The sequence below is a fragment of the Dermatophagoides pteronyssinus genome, unplaced genomic scaffold, assembly GCF_027571235.1.
Source record: "Dermatophagoides pteronyssinus isolate colony J.1.1.1.1 unplaced genomic scaffold, Derpt_VIB-CSIC_2022.12 sq0004, whole genome shotgun sequence".
Classification (NCBI taxonomy): Eukaryota; Metazoa; Arthropoda; class Arachnida; order Sarcoptiformes; family Pyroglyphidae; genus Dermatophagoides; species Dermatophagoides pteronyssinus.
In genome coordinates, this window is record NW_027461528.1 from 2,695,724 (window position 1) to 2,713,531 (window position 17,808).

Here is a 17,808-nt window from a genome sequence, read left to right on the forward strand (position 1 = left end):
TTAAATTAGAATCTGATTGAAAAGAAATGAATCTTATCCATCATTTTTTCTTATTTCAAAATTTTGTAATAAACAAATTCCAACTATATAATCATCATTACATTCCGTGATCAGAATTGAATAATAATAATAAAAAAAAGAAAGTAAGAGAGAGAGAGAGAGAGAGAAAGAAAACATTCGAATTCGAATTCGAATGTTTTCTAATCATTCGACTATATACACTGTATTCGTTATCATCATCAGGTGTATCTTACCATCTGTCCATCTCTGAATCAGTAAGTAAGTCAGGTCTGTTTCAATGATTATCGTCAATGTTTTGCCTGTGTTTGTGTGTGTGTGAATGCATCGATAGGCGAAAAATCATGGTAAAAGTTTTTCTGTCCGTCATCATCATCATCATTATTCTGTCCGAAAAGTCGATACGATTGAATTGAGTTTTATCACATTATGTAAAGAAGAAAACAAAGTGAACAAAACTTGTTTTTCCACTTGTGTTTTATTCATCACATTTAATGATTCTTTACGAAGAAGAAAAATATCCAGAACAACAAAAAAAAATTGTCTAAACAATCAGGATCTTTTCAATAGAAAACAAACCGAACCTAAGAAACGAAACGAAAAATGAAAATTCACATTTTTGTATTCACACACACACACATCCATTATCATCAAAACAATGAGAATCATTCGAAATCAGTGAGAGCGCCGATAAAGAAAAAAACTCAACCTACAGGTTGGTTGGTTGGTTGATGGTTAATATCATGGATATTTTTTTACAAGAAGAAAATATCTGAATGAATAAAAGGAGAATGCAATGAACTTGAACTTTGTTGAATCTTGAAAGATCTTTGTTGTCTGCTGCTGGTATTGTATTGAAGAAAAAGAAAATTCTTGAATTTTTTTTTTTTTTTTTTTTGGTTTGCTTCAATGATTTGCGGATCTATGATGGTGAATAGTGTTAATCAAAATGATGATCATCATTATTATAATAATCGTTGCCATTTACTTTCCTCTCTCTCTCTCTCTCTCTCACACACACATTATCTTCCTATAATATTATCTGAAAACATGTCTAAAGGTATTCATCATCATCATCATCATGATGACGGGCTTGAAGGATGATCGAATTCAAAAAATAAATTTTTTTCAATTTGATTTCATCGATTTGATTGTATTTGATTGTATTTCTGTGTTTCTTTCTCTCTCTATATATCAAGAACCTGATCGATCGATCGATCGATTCATCGATCGATGATGATTATTGTCGAAGATTTCATTGATGATGATGATGATTGGCAATCAGGTTTATGATCAACCTCATCATCAATTTAATTTCAATCGGTTTTTTATTTTGCTGAAAAAAAGATATTTTTCAGCATAAAAAAAATTCCGAATTTTTTCCCCCTGCTCCTTGAATGAAAAACAATTCGTTTGATTTTTTTTTCATCCAATTTTTCATTTTCATTTGAAAATTCAAAAAATTGAAAAAAAATATGTTCCGTACATATGTTGGATTCAGAGAAAATCTATGTGAAGAAACAAAAAAAAAAACCTGATTATATAACCGGATATTCATCGCTTGATGATTAAGTGGGGGAAGAGAAGAAGAAATAGGAAAAACATTTGCTGGAAAGAATGTTATCAAATCACTTAGCTAGATAGATAGAGAGAGAGACTCTGAATCCAATTGAATTTAGATTTTCTCTCTCTCTCTCTCTCTGGAATTAAATTGACCATCAACAAACACCATTGGCAAAACCTGAATCAAAATGAATGAGAAAGATTGTCCTGACCACCACCACCACCACCACCACCATCAGCAATCAACCAACTGACCAACCTAAACAACCTACCACCTCTACCTTGTCTGTATAGATGTGAATCTGTTTGTGTGATGTGTATGGTGCATTCAACATTATCATCATCGTGATAATCATCATCATCATCATCAATTATGGAAGTTTTGGTTTTTCTTGATAGGATCCGTGATTCAAAAAAGTTGAAAAAGACAAAACTTCATAAACAACTTTGAATTTTTCATTCTGCTTCTTCTGCTATGAGATGTTTCGTTGTTGAAGAAATGACGAAAAAATGGGGGTGGAGAAATATTGAAATAGTGAAAAAAAAGAAGCCAAAAAAGGTAGTAGAAAAACCTGTGTGCTGTTGTCCAATGTTGATAATTATAATGATGATGGCTACGACGACGACGACAATGATGATGATGATGAGGATGAGGATGAAAACAGGTATGGCCACCACCATCATCAAATGTTTGAAAGATGCATCAATGTAGTCATTTAATATGAATGAAATGAATGCCTAGAGATACTTTTTGTTACCTGAATTATAAAAATCTATTCATTTTTTGTTGTTGTTGTTGTCGTGATTATGATGATAATGTTGGTGGCTAATATTGTTGGTGGTGGTGGTCGTCGAATTTGTTGTTGTTGTCGTTGTCGTTTTGGAGAAAATCAAGCGAGAGTTTTTTTCTTGTTGTTGTTGTAATTTCTCTCGTATTTTTTTTCTTCTAATTTTAAAGAAAATTTGAGTAAATCGCCAAAGAGAAAGAAAAAATACATCATTTGTTTTGTTTTGTTTTGTTGCAGAAGAAAATTCCAAAAAAGAAAAAAAACATCGTGTTTCGGCTGTTGTTGTTGTTATGAAATGAATGAATGTAACAACGAAAAAAAAACAAAATGAAAATCATCGATTAGAAAAACAAAGTTATCAATTGAAAATCGATATTATCCACAGAATAACAACAAGTGGATGTGATGTGTGTGTGTGTGTGATAATTTACAAATCATCAATTTTACAAATAAAGTTCCTAAACCAAAAATTTTTTCTTCTTCATTCAATAAATCCTGACTTATACCTGGTTATTGGCATTTCGACATTTGTTTTTTTTTTTGTTCAACATTGGTTTTCAAGAAAAACATCAAACAACAAACAACTAGCAACAAAAATGGTTGACCATCATTTAAATAATAATAATAATCAAACATCAAATGTCAATAATAATAATTGTCGATATTTAATTATTGTACATGTTGTTACAGCCGGACAACAAGATGATGATCTTGGTAGTGATGAAGAAGAAATTGTTTTATTTGCATGGATTGTAATCGATGTTATAATGTTAAAGGTTTGTTGTTTTTTACCTGGTTTTTTTTTGAATTTGAATCGAAATCATTATTACATAATGAGCCTTAGAAAATAACAAAACAAAAAAAATGCTATTTTAACCGAAAAAAAACAAAATAATTATAGACTAAGCGATCGAAATAGGTTAGCACTGAGAAAAAAGTCCAATTTGGATGCCGTAATAACGCCAACATTGATGTATGCACGCCTTCAAAAAAAGCATGTAAATGTGTTAGCGATTGGCGTGCAAACCTCAAAAAAATTGGCGTGTGCAAACCACACTTTTCTCTCAGTGAGTATAGAAACAACAACAACAAAATCGATTGAAACAAAAACATCAAAATGAAATTTGTTTTTGGTTTTTTGTCAACGGAAATAGTTTTAATTATGATGTTGTTTTTCGGGGATCAATTTCAGTTTAAAATTGTTTTAAACAAAGTTTCGCCATCAAAATTCGAGGTCAGAAAATTTGGAACAAATCATTTATTTAACCATAGATTGACTCAGTTCGATATATATTCAATTTGCAACGAGAAAAACAAATTGAGACCAAAAAATAATTTGTTTTGTTTTGTTTTTTCAATGTAAATAAATAAATATTTCTAGGTACTTGAAAAACGTTTTGAATATGTACGACCTAAAAATAAAGATATTAATGATAATATTCTGTCGGAAATTGCACGTGATTCATATGGAATAACTGAAGAAAAAATTAAATATGCTCAAACATTAGAAAATGTTATACATCAAATGGATCATTATATAAATACTCATTTGATTGGTGAACAACAACAACAACAACAATCAACAACAAAATGTCAAAATAATTTAGATAAAATTGAAAATTATTTTGAAAATTTAATAAATTCAACTGATTCAACATCAGATACATCATGTTCATCGACAACCACATCATCATCATCATTATCACCTTTAAATAATAACGTTGATGATGATGATGATGATCAAATAATGAATAATAATAATAATCAACCGGATTATCCAAATAAAGAGATTATAATTAATAATATAAATCATCATTTTAATGATCAACAACAACAACAACAAATAAACAAATTTTATAAACAAAATTATAATTATAATGGTATACATTTAATTACGGATGGACAATTACATTTACGACAAGTATTACATCCAGAATCATTAAAAAAATCAATAAAATTATCGGAATATTTTTATAAATTTTTTGATTTACGTAAAGAATTTCGTAAATTTTATCGTAATAATGATATGAAAACATTGGATGATATGATTAATTATTTATCTATTCGTAAACAACAACAACAACAAAATGATTTGATAACATCGATAACAGGTGAAACAACAACAACAAACACCGATATTACCACCGAATCAACAATGGATAATAATTTATTATCATCAACAACTAATCAACAACAAGAAATAAAAAATGAATTAGAATTAGTACAATTAAAATTATCAAATATGGTTACTATTATCAATCAAATGATTATTGATGGTAAGTTTTGCTTTTGTTTGTTTTTTTTGTTGTTTTTTGTTGAAACTTTGTTGAATGTCCATCCAATATAGTCATAGCCAGATTGAATGATTTTAAAGAAAATGAAAAATTCTTAATTTTTTTTTCCACATTTAATGATCATCATCAACGTCATCGTCGGAAGTATTTTAGGATTTTTTTTTCTATCCTTACAAAACATAATTTCGGGGGAAATTTCTTTTTTTTCCATCAATGAATGAAAAATTACATTCGAATCATGGTTTGCTCATAATCATAATCATCATCATTGAATTTGTCAGTTTGGGTGATCAAACGAAGAAAGAAGAAACGTTTATGCTAATGATGATGATGATGATTTTTTTTTCTAAATTCAGAACTAAATTGAAATGATTTTTTTATATGTGAATATTGAATAATACAAAAAAACGAATATGAACAAAGTAGAAACAGAAAATCCGAAATTAAAAAAGTGAATTTCAAAATGGAAAAATAAGTTTTTCTTTTTGTCATTTTTCTCCATCTTGATGATCATCATTATTAAACAATAGCGATCATCGATGTGATTACGTAATCTTGATGATGATGATGATGATTTTTTTCCCTGGAAAGAAGAAGGTCAAACAACAACAATGATGATAATGGATTTGCTTCGTACATCGAACCCTTCTTTATTCTTTTTCTTCTTCTTCTTCTTCAACCAACAGAATTTTTTCCATTTTCCATCTGTTGTTGTTGTTGTTATAGTCGCTTCTTTCTTCTAATTCTTTTCAGAATTTTCTTATTGTATAACTTGATTGTTTGCCTGTTTTTTTCAAAACTAAATTATAATAGGTCTCTTATGTCATTCATAAGTTGAAATTTATTCATTGCTTTGTCATTATCGTTGTTGTTGTTATGATCGTTTTTTGGTTGTTGTCATCTTCAGACCGGTTAATCATTATAATCGTTCAAAACGATTATAATGATTGTTGTTATTATTATTCAGAAAAAAATGTTTTGTAAAAATCATTTCTTTATGAACAGCTCTACCATATTTGATGAAATAATGGATGATGATAATAGCTTTCTATGTTTGTCATTTTGTAATAATGATAATAAGAGATAACGATAAAACTACTAAATTGAAAATGAATTAATAATTCTTGTTGGACCAGAAGTTATTTGAATTTTTCCTATTTAAAAAAATTGATGTGAATTTGTAATGGATGAATTGAAATGACAAAAGTTTTTTTTGTTTTTGAATTGAAAATCTTATTGTTTTAAATTTTCTTCTTTTTCCTTCTTTTCCTTTCTTGATTCAATTTGGATACTCTGTGTAAAAACAAAACAAAACCAAAACAATCATCATAGGACATCGATTCGATGAGCTACAGATTATTAATGATAAACTGGAACCAGGAATTTGGTAAGTAGCATTGCATTTCATTTCAATTGTTTTTTTTTCTATTCGATCATCATGTCTAATCAATTTTATTATTTAAATTTTGTTTTGTTTTTTCCTGATTTCATCACTAACAAACAAACAAAACAAAACAAACCGAAAACACATTGCAACTACAGTAGTAAAAATGAATTTGTTGATAATAATACAGTGGTACGTGCACGTGGATTACCATGGCAATCATCGGATAAAGATATTGCAAATTTTTTTCATGGATTAAATATTATCAAGTAAGTTCTTTGTTCAAACAAAAAAGAGGGGAGAACAAGAAGGGAGACGAAAATCTATTGTTTTTTGTTTTTTTAAACAAATAGATTTTCTCCCTTGATCCAATGATTGATATTTAATTAAATATTTCATCATGATAATTAATAATGTTTTTTAAAATTTAAATAGAGGTGGTGTAGCATTATGTTTAAGCGTACAAGGAAGAAGAAATGGTGAAGCATTAGTACGTTTTATAAATCAAGAACATCGTGATATGGCATTACGACGACATAAACATCATATTGGACAACGTTATATTGAAGTTTATCGTGCAACTGGTGATGATTTTCTAAATGTTGCAGGTGGTAAGTGTGTATGAAATGATGTAGTTTTTATTAAATTTGAAAATGAACAAAAATTTCATCTACATTTGTTTGTCCAATTAAAAATTTTTTTCTATTGATTTTTTCCAATTAGGCAATAATAATGAAGCACAAACATTTCTATCGAAAGGTGGTCAAGCTATTATTCGTATGCGTGGTCTACCATATGATTGTACCGCTCAACAAGTGGTTAGTTTTGTTTGTTTGTTTGTTTTAAATAATGATTTATATTTTTTTTTCTTTGTTGTTACAATAAAAAAAGATTGATTTTTTCACTTCAAATGGTCATCAATGTAATGTTATGCATGGTGATGAAGGTGTATTATTTGTAAGAAAACCGGATGGCCGTCCAACAGGTGATGCATTTGTTTTATTTGAAACAGAAGATATTGCTATACGTTCATTACAAAAACATCGTGAATTAATTGGTTCAAGATATATTGAATTATTTCGTTCAACAACTGCTGAAGTTCAACAGGTATTTAATTAAAATGGACAAAACAAGCGATTAACTTTTTCATCATCATCATTGAAAGTGTTAATCCTGATTATTTTCTTCATTTCCCTCTTAAATTGTTCATTAATTTTGCTTTTTTCTTGTTTTACTATTTTTCAAAATTGAAAAAAATTTTCTTCTTCAGGTTTTTAATCGAAATATGGAAGCAAGAATTTATGCCGATTTGAATGGATTTATTAATTGTCATAATCAACATAATCATCATCATCATCAGCAACAAGTCAATACACAACAACAACAACAACAACAGTCAATAATACCAGCTCTGGTCACGCAATCATTATTACAACAACAACAACAACAACTTCATCATCATCATCATAGTAATCCTCATCATCATCATCACCATCAACAGCAACAACAACAACAACAACAAAATCGTAAAGATTGTATTAAATTACGTGGTTTACCATATGAAGCTCAAGTTGAACAGATATTAGAATTTCTTGGTGAACATTCAAAAAATATTGTCTTTCAAGGTGTACATATGGTTTATAATGCACAGGTATTTATAATACCTTTCCCGTGATTATTTTTCAAAAATTAAATTTTTAAATTTTTTTCGTTATTCATTCAAAAAAAGGGTCAACCATCCGGTGAAGCATTCATACAGATGGATTCGGAACAATCAGCATTATTAGCAGCACAACATCGTCATCATCGTTATATGATTTTTGGTAAAAAACAACGTTATATTGAAGTATTTCAATGTTCAGTTGAAGATATGAATCTTACAAGTGGTTTCAATCTACAGCGACCATTATTATCATCAGGTTTGATTGATAAAATATACAATATGATGATTGTTTTAAATGAAATTAATTTTGGTATTTTTTAAATTTTCCAAAGCTACACCATTATTACCACCACCATTTGGAGCATTTTCATTTGGTCATTTAGGAACAGGTCATCCTACTTCGGTAACAGCAGCCGCAGCAGCGGCGGCGGCTGCTGCCGCTGCAGCAGCTACCAATAATGTTCAACATCCGGTTTTATCATTAAATGGTACATCCAATGTACAAAATCAACAACCACATACAGCGGTACAAGCTGCTGTTGCGGCTGCAGCAGCCGCATCACGTTTATCATCAACAGCGGCAACGGCAGCTGCAGCAGCAGCCGCATATGGTCAACCAGCAACACCATTCAATCCAAATCCATTTAATTTAGTTTATTGGCCATATCCATCACCACCAGTATCACCAACAGCATATGCTGCATTTGCTAATAATCATCATAATAATCTTAATCATAATGCTCATCATCATCAACCAACACCGGCTATGGTCAATATGCGTGGTCTACGATGATAACTAACTTTTAAAAAAAAATCATCCATCGATGTGATCAATGATAAATTGCAATCCAAAAAATTAACTTATCAATTCATTCAACGTATGGTTGTATACGTGCAATAGTAATTTCGATGAAAAACAAAAAAACAAAAATTGAACATATGAAAATAAATTACAACGAAAAAAAGAAAACGTTGTAGACAAGACAGACAGACGAGAAGAAAAAAAAACATTGAAATTTCCGGGAATCTAGATCCTAGAGATTTTGTACACACACACAAAAAATAAAATCAATAAGTCTTTAATCGCAATACATCATTATCGTATACTATTTTAATTTCACTGTGAATTTTGATCATTAATATTTTTTTTGTTTGTTTGTTTTTTTTTCTTTCAAATCTTGTTCGTATGTTGTGTGTGATATTGAATCTAAATCACACTTTATCTACATTGCCGTTAATTGCAATATAAAAACGAAAAACAAAACATAAATGTTACACACATTTAATTAAATTTCAATTTTATAATTTTGTTCTCACAAAAAAATATTGATAATTAAAAATTACTTGCAAAAATGATTTGTAAATTGAATAATTTTTTAGCGAAAAATTTCGAATCAAGCTAAAAAATGACGACCATTTTAACCGAATCCAACCTTACGAGTAGAAATATTGTCTGATTGCTATCACGTGATTCCATGATTGTGTTTGTTTGTTTTTTTGGCTATTTTCTTTCTTGTCCTCGCTAAATGATTTTTTCTTTTCTTTTTTTTTTGTAAAAAATACGAAAACAAAATTCATTGATAATAATTTTTTAAAATCATAATCTTTATTGTTATAATCATAAAATAGATTTAATTGTTAAACAACTTTTCCTAAATTTATTTTGATGATGAAAGTCAAGTAATTGAAAAAAATTGGTCGATTTAAACGAAAGAAATGTGAAATAAAAATAATTCGATCAACCGAATACAAATTTGTGGTCCAATTTTCTTTTAGTTTCGAAATTCTTGTTTGTTTTTTTTTGTTTCTTTCTTTTCAATGTTTATATTCTTTTCATATGGTTAAATTATCCATGAATGGTAGGTTGGTATTTTTGAACTGATTTTTTGTTTTGTTTTGTTTGATTCACCAATCTGATTACAACGAATAGGAAATTGTAATTGAATAATAATAATGTCTGGTCGTCGTGAATCGGCTGCGATGGGTAGTGGTGGTGGCGGTGGTTCTGGAAATTATCGTTATAATAATCAATTTAATCATCAAAATAGAGGTGATAATCGTAGAGATCGAAATTATCATTCAAATTCATCAACAACAACACCGATAAAATCCTATTATTCAAATGGATTAATCGGTGATAATGATCGACGAAGAAATGTTTCGAATGAACGACAACAACAACAACAACATGATGCGGATGATGACACGGATGAATCAGAAAAATCGAATGGTTACAATAAAAATGGTAATTTTTCTCATGGAAAACATCCATATTATCATCATCAGAATAATCAGAATAATAATCAATCACAACAACGAATGACAACCATACCGATACAATGTCAAAATGATTTACAAAATTTCCTAAACATAATACGTCCATTTACGAGTCTTACCGAGAAAAAATCCTGGCCAAATACATTCAAAGATTTAACAATTTTTTATCGTTCCGCTAAATCAATGCGTAATAATATATTTATTGAACGTATTTTCACCGAATCATTACGAGCATTTGAAAAAATTTTCAAAGAAAAATTATATAAAAATACTGTTGAAGAAATGATCGATTGTATGGCTGCATTATGCGATTCATTGGAAACATCAAAATCCGATCTATTCGAATGGATATTTAAAATATATTTTCAACAATCAACTAGTGAAGAAAATCGTTTAATAATATTACGTTGTTTATCATCGATAATGATCAATTGTCAAATGATCGCTATGGATAATTATTTTTTCATTCAATTAAAATTGAAAAAATCATTAGAAACAACCAATAATATTGAAATATTTTTACAAATATTAGAATTAATTATTGTGATTGGTCAACGTTCACCAAATTCATTACAACGTCATATTGAAGATTTAATGGATATACTTTTGGGTTGGTATTTGGATGGTCATCAAACAATAATGACATTATATTTAATTGAAAATATAATATTATCATTTGATTTTAAAAATCATTTAAAATTTTCAAATATGTTATTACGATCATTTATTGAAGATGTGGAAAAATATTTTCATGAATCAATGTTTAATTTGAAAAGAACAACTGAATCGTCATCGAAGGCAAATGTTGAATCAATAAATTCAAGATTACATACAATGGCATTACGTATACGATTATTTGCCATATTTTATCGTAAAATTTTTATGGAAAATCGTAAAGAATGTCAAAAATTGATGCTAGTAAATACGGAACAAAATTTTCAATTCTGTATTGATTCAATGGCAATTATAATTAAAGTTATTATTAATTTATCACCATATAAATCATTAACAATGTTTGAAGAATTATTAATCGAATGTAATCAATCGATAATCATTTTAATGGAAACATTTAGCATATTATTTGATGCGGATATTTGTTTTCGTTTATTGGAAAAAGATTGTTATGATTATTGTCAAATTTTATTCGATATAATGGATATTCAAATATCATCGAAAAAATCTATTATAACTGGATTGGATTTTATCCGATTGTTCGTAAAAAATTCCAAAAATATTAACGATGAAATTGTTGATAAACTTTTTTGTTTAAAATTTCAATCATTAAAATTTTCAATGGATAAAAATGTTCAACAATCATTTATATCGTTATTTTTTGGTTTATTGAAAATTAAAAGTGTTGAAATTATTGATAAATCATATCGACATATTTTATCAAATATAAAAGTGTCATTCAATTTTCTACAAACAAAAATCAAACAAAAAAATGATGAAAGTTTTGTTCCAATTGTCAAGAATTTAGATTTACCACAACAACAAGATCAATCTTATTATTCGATTATAACGAATGAACAAAAATGTTTAATCGGGCTATATGTTGATCTGATTTTATTGACCGAAATTGCCAATACAAAACATTCATTGATTGCAATGTTAGCATTATCACCAAATTTTTTGGAATTAATGTTATATCATATAAATTTATCTAATGAATGGTTAGCTGATGAATATTCATCTATTCATCATTCATTATTATATTTATTTTGTTCATATTGTCAAAAACATCATAATTTTATGCCGCAAAGTTCATTGTTTGTTACGAATATGAATCAATCATCATCATCATCGATTAACAACAACAATAACAATGTTTTACGATATTCAACAAATTCCAATGCATTGAATTCAATATTTCCATTATACAATATTGGCTCAATTTTAGATAATCATCATTCTACATTATCATTAGCAAACAGTGCCATAAATATATCAAGCAATAACAACAGTTCATCATCATTACGTTTTTCACCAAATTCACATGCAAGCAATTATTTTGTTGATATTATTAAAAATTTAAAATCAATCTTATCGATTAATAAATTGGAAATTGATTCAATTATTGTTTGTTTACGTTTATGTGAAAATATTGTACAATATTTTGGTACAGCAGCTAATAAACAATCGACTACTGTTATTGCATTGGATGAATTTGTTGAATTGATTGAAATTGTTTCCGAATATAGTTTTGCTAATAATTATCAAATATGTCGATTATCATGTACGATTATCAAAAATTTAATACCATTAATCGATGATCAATCATTATCATTATATTGGCAAGTTTTTTATAATTATCGTCGAGCATGTGAATTTAATTTAGCACATACTGATAATAATATTAACCATCTGTTTCTTGATCTATTATCATTATTACCTGTTTGTTCAATGACAAAAACAAATCGTCGTATTGCAAAAACTATTCAACAATCATATACTATACAGAATAAAATTTTCATTCATCCAGAAGAATTACATTTAACCATTGTATGTGTAATGAATAAACAACCATCGGAACATTTTTCTGCATTAACATTTCAGAAATTTTTTGATTTCATACAAAATGGTGGTAATGGTGATGATGATGATAATTCATTTAATTGGCTATTTCGTACATTATATGCATCTATTGATGATGAACGATTAAAAATACCGAATCAAATACGATCAACACTTTGTTATTTACCATTAATATCAAATAATTTGGATATGATAAAAATATTTCAATATAATTATTGGACGGCAATATTTTGGATTTGTTTCGAATTTGTTCAACTTTGTATTGAAAATCGTTTGAAAACACCGTTAGGAAAACCACAAGATACATTTACTAAAATTGAATCATTAATCAAAATGTTTGTGGCTGAAATTTCAACCAATTCAAATGTTAATCGTTTACAGATAAACGCAACGAACAATAATCAAATGACAACTTCGAAACCGAATACAATTCGTATTCATATGTTATTGATGATTATGGATAATTTTGATAAACTTATCTATAATGCTATACATGGTAATTCACTTCGTCTTTATTGTTCATCAAAATTATCAAAACAATTTTTTAAAAAGAATCGTGCCACCTGTTCAGAATGGCTAAATCGTAATCGTCGTTCGATAATGGTATTGGCTTCAAAAGTTGGACAATTAAGTATTGTTGTTCATCATGGTCAGGAATTGTTACGTAATTATCAATCTGATCGTACATTGTTTACATTGGATGAAATTGAATTTATTTTATTGTTAATGATCGATGCATTGATACAGATGAAAGCATCGGAAACAATACGTGGTTATTATAATTGGGTTAAACAATATTTGGCCGTAAAATTTGTTTGGATTAAAGCAGCTACGGATGAAGCAATTGGCCGTTATGAACGTGCATTAATTCAATATCGAAATCTATTACAGGATAAAGTTATTGATAATGGAATCAATGTCGGTGGTGAACAACAACAACAACAATCATCCGCAGCTAATCTGAATACATTGAATTTAATTAGTTCAAGTAAAAATTTTATCTGTAATAGTTATACGGTAAATTTTTTTCGTAAAAGAATTTTAAATTGTTTGTTGAATATTGAAAATTATGATAATGCATTGGAATGGTGGAAATCGACTAATTATGAATCGAACAAAACAAATATTAATCAAATGGCAACGAATCTGTTTGGTTCGGCAAACATTGATTATTCATATCTGAAATCATTATCTACTTTTACTACTGAAATTCATAATGATAATGATGATGATAAAAATTGTCGAATGACCAATGATATAGTGACATCTATTGATCAATTACAACAACAACAACGTTCAATGTTTTTCGATATTGAATCCAGTTATCATCAAATTCAATCAAAACTTTTTCAATTTGCCAATGAATTTTATCAATCATACAACGACGATAATAATGTTGAAATTTCGAAAAAATTTATTGAAAAACTTGATGATTTAATTCAGCAACGAATTGATCCATTAATACGTTCTTTTAATATGTGTGGTATGTCGGTAGAAATTCATTTTGCAATGTTACAAAAAATATCTCATCAATTACGTGCGATTATTCAACCACCACCACCAACAACAACATCGGAAAAAATTCGTTTCGATTTATTCGAATGGGAAGATTTAAATATTGATCAATTAATTAATGGTCTATCATGGTATCGTGTATTTGCTAAATTGAATGAAAAAACTAATCACATTGAACAGGATAATATGAAATATTCATTGAATCGATTACTATTGAAAACGGCACGTAAAGCAAGAAAAACACAAAACATGCAATTAGCTGAAGAATTATTGTTTCAATTTGCCAATATAACATCATTGAATGTGAATGAAATTTCGTTGGAAAATAATAATCGATTAATCAATATTGTTCAAAATTCATTAAACAATACATTATTGAATCAAAATCTATTAGATTTTTGTTATGAAACATCGGAATATTTATATGATAAACAAGAACAAGAATCAGCTATTAATATTTTATTAAAAAGTGTTGATGTTTTACTTGAAACAACACCAAAATGTACCGTGGATAGTTATAATAAAACAATGTCGGAATGTACATCAAGAATATTCTTGAAATTAGTACATTATATTCAATCAGATTCAAATGAATGTTGTTGTTTGAAACAATTTGAAAAACTTGATATGAATACAAAATTTTTGGCAATCGATGAAAAAATGTCTTGTATTAGAAATTTAAATTATTTTGATAATATTAGTGGTAAATTATTATTATTATCGGTAAATAATTGTCCATCAATGGCAAAAGCTTGGTATCAATTAGGTGATTGGTGTTATAGATGGGGTAGACGTCTTAGCGATATTGATACAGTTGGTGATGTTGGTGGTGGTGAACAATCAACAACAACCACAGCAACAACAACAATGATGACCAATGTTATCGAATCGTCGAATGGACGTGAAGCAAATATTATTGAATTTTATAAATTGGCTGCAAATTCTTATATAAGATTTTTACATATTAGTGGACATAATGGATGTGATGATATTGATGCTACATTACGTTTACTACGTCTAATATTAAAACATGCACCTGAATTACGTGAAATATTGGAGATTGGTTTAAAAGAAACACCAACAAAACCATGGAAAAATATAACATTACAATTATTTTCACGTTTAAATCATCATGAACCATATGTACGGCAAAGTATTTGTGAATTATTATGTCGTATTGGATCCGATTCACCACATTTAATTATATTTCCAGCTATTACCGGTTTATTAGATGATCAGGTTAAATCAAAAAATTTTGATTATACATCAACTAAAAATGAAGAAGATGAAGATGATTATGATGATGAAGAAGAAGTTAATTCTATTGATATTGATCAATCATTAGTACGTAATTGTTATACATCATTATTGGATACATTAAGTCAACGTGATCCGAATTTAATTGTACAGGCAAAATTATTTGTACATGAATTACGACGAATTACTGTATTATGGGATGAATTATGGATCGGTATATTACAACATGGTATGAATGAAATGAAAAAACAAGTTGTTGCATTGGAAAAAGAAATTGAAAAAACCAGAAAAAATATTAATCTTTATGAAAAAGAGAAAATATTGTTTATAAAAGAACAGCATAATATATTTTTTCGTCGATTACTTTATTCATTACAATTAACAAATATGTTAACATCGGATACACCGGAAACACCGCATGAAGAATGGTTTCAAAAAAATTTCAATCAATTAATTAATCAATTAATCGAATCGATTGCAAATCCAGAAAATATTTATGAACCATCAAATATATTGTTTAATTATCAAAATCTTTTTCAAACAATACGTAAACGTTCATTAGCATCGAATAATTATCGTTTTTATATGCATGATATTAGTCCACGTTTAGCAACGCTTGATAATACAATCATACCGTTGCCTGGTTTGAATGGTTCGAATGTAATGTTGAAAGGTGTATTCAAAACAGTTTCCATATTACATACGTATACGAAACCGAAAAAAATCATATTAATTGGATCGGATGGTCGTAATTATTCATATCTATTTAAAGGTCATGAAGATCTACATCTTGATGAACGTATTATGCAATTTTTATCAATAATCAATCAAATGATTGCAAAATTTGGACCAACAATTAGTCAACAGAATAATAATATTAATAATGATCGTTTGTTTATACGTGCACGACATTATTCGGTTACACCATTAGGTAATAAATCCGGTTTAATACAATGGGTTGAAGGTGGACATGCATTATATAATCTTTATAAACGATGGCTTTCAAATCGTGAAATATCATTGGATGATATTAATAAACGTATAACAGCAAATGAAATATTTAAATGTAAATTAGCCGAACATGGAATGACGTCGGAAAATCGCAATGATTGGAATACTGATTTATTACGTAAAGTATTTGATGAATTATCAACCGAAACACCAAATGATTTGATTGCAAAAGAATTATGGTGTTCATCAGTAAATTCATTTGATCATTGGAATTTAACACAGAATTTTATTACATCTAATGCAATAATGTCTGTAATTGGCTATATACTTGGTCTTGGTGATAGACATTTAGATAATATTCTATTGGATTTAACTACTGGTGAAGTAATTCATATTGATTATAATATTTGTTTTGAAAAAGGTAAAACATTACGTGTACCTGAAATGGTATTATGTCGTCTAACACAAAACATTGTCAATACATTCGGTGTAACTGGTGTGGATGGTACATTTCGTATATCATGTGAAAATGTATTGAAAATATTACGTAAAGGAAAAGAAACATTATTAACATTATTGGAAGCATTTGTTTATGATCCATTAATTGATTGGACACCTGAACATGAAGAAGGTTTTACTGGTGCTATTTATGGTGGTGCTAAAATTGCACAATTAGCTAATGAAGGTAAAATAATACCAAAAAAACAAATGGAAAAAGAAAATCAAGAAGCAATTGAACGTTTAAAACAATTAATGAAATCAGTTGAACAACGTAATAGTGATTGGCCAAAAATTAATAATGAAGAACCACAACAAGATTTACAGATATTGGCTAATCAGGCAAAACAATCTGATAATAATAAAAATAATCAACAACAACAGGTGATTGAAACAAGAAAAAATAAACGTAATGTTTATGCATTTTCTGTTTGGAAACGAATACGAATGAAATTAGATGGACGTGATCCGGATCCAAATAAACGTTTATCAATATATGATCAGGTTAATCATTTGATTAATGAATCAATATCGATGGAAAATCTTTCACGTATGTATGAAGGATGGACTAGGTAAGTGTTATTCGTTTTTTGTTTTTGTTTTGTTGTTGAAAAATTTCATTGATAATTTCTTTCTTTTTTTTTCTTTAGTTGGGTATGAATTTTTCCTGGTTTTTTTTTTCACCGGTCAGCTATATACCGATGCTGTTTTCGCTGATCATTTGTCATTTTTTTTAATTTGTAAATGACAAATGTTATAATTGGCCATGTTGGTGGTGGTGGACCATATTCTTCTCCCTTCAATTCAAGATTTTGGAAAGAAATGAAACGAATTTGTTCGATTATGGATTCGGGTAAACAAGCAAAATGTTTCTGAGGGAAAAAAATTGAACGAGCAAATGGATTTTTGAATTGTTTACATTTTGATTTCAAAATAATAATATTAAAAAAAACATAAATTCATTTTCAAACAAACTAAATTTAGTTTTAGTTTAGTTTTGTCACTTTCTCTTATAATTTTGTTTCTTGCTAATAATAAAATAAAACGAATGTTTTAAACAATTGT

At 28.1% G+C, this 17,808-nt stretch overlaps 2 protein-coding genes across 4 annotated transcripts; both read left to right on the plus strand.

The window, feature by feature from the left end:
- Positions 1-2,418: 2,418 nt before the first annotated feature.
- Positions 2,419-9,066, plus strand: LOC113790894 (epithelial splicing regulatory protein 2-like). Of its 2 annotated transcripts, none has more exons than XM_027340597.2 (10): positions 2,419-3,145; positions 3,751-4,645; positions 5,996-6,050; positions 6,206-6,316; positions 6,483-6,658; positions 6,771-6,865; positions 6,939-7,154; positions 7,318-7,698; positions 7,777-7,966; positions 8,043-9,066. In XM_027340597.2, the coding sequence occupies exons 1-10, from the start codon at positions 2,669-2,671 to the stop codon at positions 8,501-8,503; spliced, it is 3,057 nt and encodes a 1,018-aa protein (XP_027196398.2). In that variant the 5' UTR covers positions 2,419-2,668; the 3' UTR covers positions 8,504-9,066. The 2 variants fall into 2 exon arrangements, with proteins under 2 accessions (XP_027196398.2, XP_027196399.2); XM_027340598.2 differs by lacking the exon at positions 2,419-3,145 and adding an exon at positions 3,289-3,603.
- A 124-nt stretch (positions 9,067-9,190) lies between these two features.
- Positions 9,191-17,804, plus strand: LOC113790893 (serine/threonine-protein kinase SMG1-like). Of its 2 annotated transcripts, none has more exons than XM_075819769.1 (3): positions 9,191-9,573; positions 9,641-17,315; positions 17,394-17,804. In XM_075819769.1, the coding sequence occupies exons 2-3, from the start codon at positions 9,664-9,666 to the stop codon at positions 17,401-17,403; spliced, it is 7,662 nt and encodes a 2,553-aa protein (XP_075675884.1). In that variant the 5' UTR covers positions 9,191-9,573; positions 9,641-9,663; the 3' UTR covers positions 17,404-17,804. The 2 variants fall into 2 exon arrangements, with proteins under 2 accessions (XP_075675884.1, XP_075675883.1); XM_075819768.1 differs by having other exon boundaries at positions 9,191-9,569.
- The last annotated feature ends 4 nt before the right edge of the window (positions 17,805-17,808 follow it).

Bases quoted from the DNA above. Each gene is read 5' to 3' on its own strand.
- LOC113790893 (XM_075819769.1), top strand. From the start codon at position 9,664: ATGTCTGGTCGTCGTGAATCGGCTGCGATGGGTAGTGGTGGTGGCGGT.
- LOC113790894 (XM_027340597.2), top strand. From the start codon at position 2,669: ATGAATGTAACAACGAAAAAAAAACAAAATGAAAATCATCGATTAGAA. The intron at 7,155-7,317 runs GTATTTAATTAA...TTTCTTCTTCAG, and splicing joins CAACTGCTGAAGTTCAACAG to GTTTTTAATCGAAATATGGA. The intron at 7,967-8,042 runs GTTTGATTGATA...AATTTTCCAAAG, and splicing joins GCGACCATTATTATCATCAG to CTACACCATTATTACCACCA.